At 51.9% G+C, this 7,676-nt stretch overlaps 1 protein-coding gene across 1 annotated transcript; it reads right to left on the bottom strand.

Moving 5' to 3' along the window:
* Positions 1 to 512: 512 nt before the first annotated feature.
* LOC123135113 (protein DETOXIFICATION 35-like) lies at positions 513 to 2,305 on the bottom strand. Its single transcript, XM_044554218.1, has one exon. It carries the CDS (start codon positions 2,156 to 2,158, stop codon positions 644 to 646), a length of 1,515 nt encoding a protein of 504 aa, XP_044410153.1. The 5' UTR covers positions 2,159 to 2,305; the 3' UTR covers positions 513 to 643.
* Between the last annotated feature and the right edge of the window lie 5,371 nt (positions 2,306 to 7,676).

The raw sequence follows: 7,676 nt of genomic DNA, 5'->3' as shown, positions 1-7,676 counted from the left end.
GGCACATTCCGCTTGGAGCAGGCGCCCGGCCAGTGATCCGAGGCCATCCATCACGCTCGGACATTGATTTCGTTTTGCCATGTCCGGGTTGTTGAACTATGATTTGCATTGCTTTGTTTGGAACTTCGGTATTCGGATAGTTTGTATCGTATGATCGACGTGCATGGATTGCATGGATTTGAGGATCCGGATTTGAGGTATGTGGATGCGTAGTGTAATATATGAGGGGCCGACCGTGCACGCGGGCACGCGCGCCCGCGGGCGTACAGGGGGTTGGATTTGCAAAGTCCGGCCGTAGATGCTCTTAGACGATTTGTTCCCTAATTAAACGATTTATGATCATCTGAGGAATAAACTCTTATTGCTTTATTCGCAAAAAAACCTTATTGCTATCAAAAACACTTCAACAAATTAAATTGACAAGCGACTTGCACTATGTTTTACGAAGAATGAGTTAGAAAGTGCAAGATTTAAACAGAGCCATGAATCACCACATTTCCTCTGTTAATCCTCTCCTGCAATTCTCCACTCAGAGGGGTAAAACACAAAGCTCCATGTAGTTTGGTCGTGCGCGTTAATCTGATGAATCCCGCACCGGAATCAATGGCTGTCATTCCTTGGACGTTCTACGCGCACCGACGGATCACACTCGGAAGGCTTCCTTGAGGTCACCGTCGTCGCCGGCGCCGGCGCCCCCCTGAACCAGCTGCTTGCTCTCGCCGGCCCACGCGCTGATCCGTTCGCTCGCCTGCGCCGCCTCGTCCTCCCAGTCCGTGTTCCAGATGACGGCGAGCAGGACCGCCGTCTGCAGCGCCGTCCCGCACAGCATCCCCGCCCAGATGCCCTGGGGCCCCAGCCGGAGGAGGTAGCCGAGGCAGAACCCGAGGGGGAGCCCGAACGCGTAGTAGCAGCCCAGGTTGATGTACGCCACCAGCGCCTGCCACCCGCCGCCGATGGCCACCCCGGAGATCACCGGCTGCACGCTGTTGAGCACCATGGTGACCGCCAGCAGGTAGGCCACCTTCCCCACGGCGGCCTGCATGTCCCGGTCCCCCGTGAAGAGCGCCGCGAAGCTGTTGCGGTAGGCCAGGATGAGCGCCATGGCCAGCAGGCCGATGAGGAGGGACTGCAGGATGACCGACGCCACGGCGTGCTTCGCCGCCCGGGGACGGCCGGAGCCCAGCTCGTTGGACACGCGCACGCTGATGGCCGCGTTCAGCCCGATGAACAGCATCGCCTCCCACCCGTTGAGGTTCATGCAGATGGACACGGAGCCCACGGCGATCTCCGCGTCGTCGAGGTGGCCCGTGAGGACGACGAGCACCATCATGTACCAGACCTCGAGGCAGAGCATCACGGCGGCTGTCAGCGAGAGCTTGGCGAAGGCCCACAGCCCCTCGAACGCCTTCCACGACAGGCCGTCCCACCCGCCGCCGTCCCCGCACCACCGCACCACGTACACCACCTGCGCCACGGCGATGCCCCACGAGGTGACGTCGTAGGCGGCGGCGGCGCCGGCGAGCCCCCATCCGAGGCGCGACACGAAGAGGCACAGCATGGCGACGTGCGCGGCGAGCGCGGCGAGGCTGATCCAGGCGAGCACCATCACCTTGCTCTGCGCCTGCAGGAACTTCTGCGTGGGGAAGGTGAGCGCGAGCGAGAACATCTGCGGGAGGATGCGGAGCGTGAACTCCCCCGCGGCGCCGGCGATGGCGTCGTCCTGGCCGAGCGCGCGCAGGATGGGCGTGGCGAAGACGTAGAGCGGGGAGAGCAGGACGGCGGAGACGGCGAGGATGATCCACGACCGCTGCATGTACACGCCGAGCGCGCCCAGCTGGCCGGCCCCGTACGCCTGCCCGCACAGCGTCTCCAGCGCGCTGCCCATGCCGAGCAGGAAGCCGAAGGAGAAGTTGGAGACGACGGAGAGGCCGACGGCGGCGGCGGAGAGCTGCAGGTTGCCGAGGCGGCCGGCGAAGAGCTGCGTGGCGGAGTTGACGCCGTAGAGGCAGAGGATGTTGAAGGTGATGGGCGCCGCGATGGCCCACAGCCGCTCCGCCTCCCGCACCAACGCCTCCCGCGCCTCGGCGTAGCTCCTCGGCGCCATCGCGTCCTCCTCCGCTGGCTTCTTCACCAGTAGCGGCGCCTCCATGAGGACCATGACCGACCGACCGACCGACTCTGCTCCGCTCGACTCCGACGACGACTGAAGTGAGATGAGCGTGAGCCGCTAGCGCGCTAGCTCACCGGCCGTCACCTCACCCCAGCTACTTGTCGGGTCGAGCCGTAGTCAAGGCGTAGTACGAGATCGATCGGTGTGGCCGCCATTGCCCAGGTCTCTCTCGACATATATACGGGCGGCCGAGGTAGGTGAGGTGAGGTGAGGTATCGAAGTGGGTTTTTGGTTGCGATCGATGGTTGCGATCGATGACGATGCTAGACTTACAAAGATTTGTAAAAGCGTGTAAACTATTTTCATCTAACAACTAATCATAAACTTCTTCCCCTTGATTTTCAGGAGCAATAATCCTAGACGTACAGGTGTTTTACGCGTATGTGACGGACCCTCTCTCGCTAATTCGCCTGCCCCCTGATTTCAGAGGGTGGGGGCCTGCTGCTAATCCTAAGCTAATCAATTTGCTCCACATCAGCCTGTACGATTAACCCAGTAAAACAAGCTTGTAGCTCTAGCATTACTCTTTTCAGGAGGGTGAACCGTCCCGTTCATTTGTTGGTCAATGAAAACTAATCCACCCTGTAAAAGCTTGTAAACTGTTTGTACGTGTAGCATTACCGCGTAGATCGGGCAGGGTGGAAACGGGCGAGACGCGGGAGGTCGTCGTACGCGACGCATCCGCTGCATGCGGCGCAGGAGGTTGACGGAAGGGACGAACCGACTGAAGCTTTGTCACAAAGGCATGCCTCATGTCACTGACCAGAAAGGCAAGCAGGGGGGTAGAGGATCATGGAAGTGACGCGGATTATGTCTCTTTCTCTCGACCATAAAGATTCCATGCAACCGAGCTCATATATACCACTCCCTCTTCCTAAATATAAGTCTTTTTAGATAGAGAAAAATTCACTGCAGGTCCTCATACTTGTCGCTTTGGCCACATTTCTTCTCGTACTTGCAAATACCCGAAATATAGTCCTACAACTTGTCTCAGGTGGTTGTCTACGGTTTAAAATACCATTTCCTCTACGTATGTGCTGACTTGGCTGTTGACTGGCTAGTCCACGCGGGCTTTGACCGCCAGCTCACATGAGCGGGAGAATACAAGGGGGTTTGCTGCAAAAACGATGAATTTGTGTTTATCCCCCCGCCTGGTCGGACCGCGCCTCACCACCTGGTCGGACCGCGCCTCACCCACCCACCTGGCCGGATCGCAATCGCACCCGCCTGGTCGGACCGCACACACCGCACCTCTCCCTCTCCTCTCCCGTCTCGAACCCTAATCACCGTCGCCTGCTCCGCCGCCGTCGCCGCAGGCACCACCGCCGTCGCCGCAGGCACCACCGTCGTCGCCGCAGGCACCACCGCCTGGATCTGCTGCTACCTCTCGTCGACGGCATGTCATCTGTGAGATCCTCCCGCTCCGGTGTGCGCTCTAGTCTGTGTGGCCGCTCTGTTGAGGTGCCACTGGTCGGATGCCCCGATTGTGGAGAACCCGTGAAGTGCTACCGCTCTAGCACCGATGAGCACGATGGTTGGGTTTTCTACAAGTGCACCCACGACAATGTAAGCTTCAATCTTGCTCTGTTCGATTCATGCACCTGCCCTGTTCAGTAGCCATGCTGTGCTCAGTAGGCATGATGGCTGCGTTAACTAGCTGTGATGTGCTTAGAAGTTAACTGAAGAGATCTCTTAACTGAATGTTCAGTAGCCATCATGTGATTAGAAGTCTTGAATGTGCTCAGTAGCCATGGTTAACTGAATTTTAGTCCTTAACTGAACATTCTTTCATGTTAACTGCACTTTGTCAGTCATTTTCACACATTGCATTGCTTTGGTTGTAGGTCACCTGTGATTTCTGGCGCTGGGAGATGGAATATGTGCAGCATCTGGTTGAAACTAGAGTACTTGTTGGTAATGCTGTTGGAGATGCAATTGGTGCAGCTGAGGACAGGAAGGAAGATCTTGAGAGGAAGAGGACTGGGTGGATGGCAGGAAGAAACTTAGCTGGAAGGGCCTTGGCTGGAAGAGGCATTGCTGGCAGGGTGAATTTTGACAGCCCTAGTGAGAAAAACCTTGCTACCAAGCAGCAAGTTGCTATGCTTCTTGGATTAGGTAGAGAGATCCTTCTAGTGCTAAAGCTTCTTATGGCTAGTGTTGTGGTTCTTTGTGTGTTGTCTTTCATCTTCATTATGAAGAAGTGAGATGTTGATAAATTAGTATCTATGGCTGTCTGAGCTGGTGTCTGAGCTGGATATGTATCTATGGCTGTAATGGATATGATGTTATTTTGGTTGTATGGTTGTAATGGATATGATGTTATTTTGGTTGTATGGTTGTAATGGATATGTATCTATGAAGTAATATCAATGTTTCAGTGTCAATGTTGAATCTTCCAATTTGTTGTTAATATTCAGTTAACTTTGTCTTCTCTGAGCTCTCTGAGCCAAATATTCAGTTAACTGCACTTGGTCAGTGTCAATGTTGACTGCACTTGGTCTTTTCTGAGCCAAATAGTTAGTTAAATGAGCTTGATTGATATGGCCAAATTGTAAATCAACTTAACTGAACAAAGATTGAGTTAAATGAGCTTGATTGATATGCCCAAAATGTAACTGAACTTAACTGAACAAGGATTAAGTTAAATGAGCTTGTTTGATATGGCCAAAAATATAACTGAACTTAACTGAACAAATATTCAGTTAACTGATTGGCCCACAACAATGCACACTGGCACCCTACAACTTGCATTGTATGTTTGTCTTTGGTCCACAACCACCAGATCCACCTGTGCTTCCTCCCCCAGCCACAAGTATATCTTTTCCACCACCACTCGTTCCCATTCTTCTCTTCTTCTCCAGCACCACAAAGTTCTTCTCTTCTTCTCCAGCACCACAAAGATCCATGGTGTCGTGGGATGATCTCCCTAGCTCTTCTGGAGACGACTTTGTTACCAGCAAGGTTGGTCATCTCCTCCTCATCTCCTACTAGGGTTACCAACAGCTAGGGTTTTCTCTTGTTTCTTCATTCTGAATCCAAATCTGGATCTGTTTTAGGCTCCTACCACAATTTTCTATGAGCAATGGAGAGGCCTAGCCATAGATTTGCCTAGTTTTACATGTCAGCATGGAACTTTGTGTGAGAAGGTTGTGGCATTTGAATCAGTTGATACTGGCAGGAGGTTCCTAACCTGTGCCCAGAAGGTTAGTACAAACTCATTCACACTGTCAAAAGTTTAAAAAGCTCAAATTTTAGTTATTTTTGAGTAGTCAATTTGTATGCCATTTAAAGTGCTATGTTTAGTTAACTGAAATTTGTTGAGTAGTTAACTGAATTTCTTGATTAGTTAACTGAAATTATGTTTGTTTTAAATTCATAGGAAGTACCTAGCTGCAACTATGTGGAGTGGGTTGACCCTAAGTGGCCTGATGCTATGAAGATGAGCCTAGCTAGGATATGGAGCATGTATGAAGAGGAGACAAAACAGAATCTCAGACAAAATGTTCTGAATGCTGAGGAAAACTTGAAGATTTTGGAAGAGAAGAAGAAGTTAGAAAAAGAGCTTAGCAATTTCAAACTTGATTTTGCTAATCTTGTGGCTGAGAAGGAGCATGCAATTAGCCAATTAGGCAGCACACAAATTGCTTTGGCTGATCTTAGGGCGGAGCTTGAGAAGAGGAAGATGGATGACAAAACAGTAACAAGCATTCATCAGGTATTCAGGGCTAAGGCAGAAAAAGAGAGAGATAAGTGATCCAGGAGAGGGACCAAGTCATTGGAGAGAGGGATAAATTAAAGCAAGAGAAGAGAAAGCTTGAATACATGATGGGTGACTTGTTCAAACACAAAGAGGACACCAAGGAGAAGATAAGGAAGCTTAAGGGGATGCTGGATGATTTTGATTGAGCTGATGTTGTACTACATGCTGAATGATTTAACTGATGTTGTACTGATGTTGTACTGATGTAGTACTAGATGCTTAATGAATTTGATTGAACTGATGTTGTACTAGATGCTCAAATTCCAGTTTGATGTTATTCAAGTCAATTTGTTTATCCAGCAGCTAACCACATATGCATACCTAACAGTTCAACTGCAAGGATTCATTTAGTTGATGTTTATTTGGTGCTGACAAAAGACAGAAATGTTGAACTGAATGTTGACAACATTCAGCATACCTAACAATGACAGAAAGAATTCCTCAACATAGTAACTGACAACAACTGAATATGACAGCAACAATGGCACCAGTTCATAGTACTTGTCCACAAACATGACAGCAACATTCAACATTATACAAGCACACCTAACTAACCAAACATCAGTTCAACATTTCATAGCACTTTCAGCATTCATGTTTGTACTTGTCCACAAACATGACACCAAACATTCAACATTCAACATTTCATAGCACTTGTTCACATTACCAAAAGAAGACCAACAGTAATAATTAACTTATGTTCTCACATTATACAAGCACACCTAACTAACCAAACATCTTTAATTATAACTTATATGCTGAAAATACTATACTTTCAGCATACCTAACTAACCACCTTCACTTCTTCAGGCCATCTTCTTCAGGACATCTTCTTCAGGCGCTCTGACCGGCGAACCTCAGCTGCACTTCTTCAGGCATCTTCCTCTTCTTCTTGTTCATCTTCTTGTCAGCCACCTCTGCATTTGCTTCAAGTGCCAAGACCACCTCCACCTCCTGCTTCACGATGTCAGGAACATCTGGAAGCACGTCGACGTTAATTGGGCGGTGCTTGTCACCCTCCCTGGCGACAGGCGCCACCATCTGGACCTCCAGCCCAGGGACGACGGGCGCCGCCATCTGCACCTCTGGCTCATCGTCAGAGAGGACGATCACCTCTGGCTCCTCCCAGCCAGTCGACCAAGACGAGTCGGCGGCATAGCCAGAGTCGTACTCCGACTCCGACGAGATGTAATCGGAGTTGTCGTCGCGCCCGAGGAGGTCGGGCTGGTAGTGGTCCCAGTAGGCCGTATTGACAGGCGCTGGGACGGCCACCTCGACATTCTGGACGCGCTCCGCTCGTGAGCCAGCGTGCGACAGATACGGCTGCCGCGGCGCGGTGGCGGACCGGTACCTCCACCATCGGGCGCGCTGGCCCGGGTCATCGGAGCGCGTCTCCTGCATCGCGAAGCTGAGGACGAGCGCAGGAGCGATACCCAGGCGGTCAGTGCAGGCGCGGTCCAGCTCATCGTTGGTCATGATCTTCAAGAGGCCACGCACGTGGTGACGCAGCATCCTAATGCTCGGGAACCACTTCCTGATCTCCGTCAGGTCCGCGTGCGTCGCCTGGTTGTCGCCTACGAGGTCATCGATGACCCTCTGTCAGGCGGGGCTGTTCTCCATGCCGGCGGTGGCGGTGTGGTCGTCGGCGGTGACTGAGCGAGGAGAAACCGAGGCGACGCTATTGGCAAGTGGACTATGGACGCGAGTGGCGAGTGGAGAGCGGCGGGTGGGTGGGTGGGCTTAGAC

Source organism: Triticum aestivum, chromosome 6B (genome assembly GCF_018294505.1).
Source record: "Triticum aestivum cultivar Chinese Spring chromosome 6B, IWGSC CS RefSeq v2.1, whole genome shotgun sequence".
NCBI lineage: Eukaryota > Viridiplantae > Streptophyta > Magnoliopsida > Poales > Poaceae > Triticum > Triticum aestivum.
This window is presented reverse-complemented; position numbering and strand designations above follow the sequence as displayed.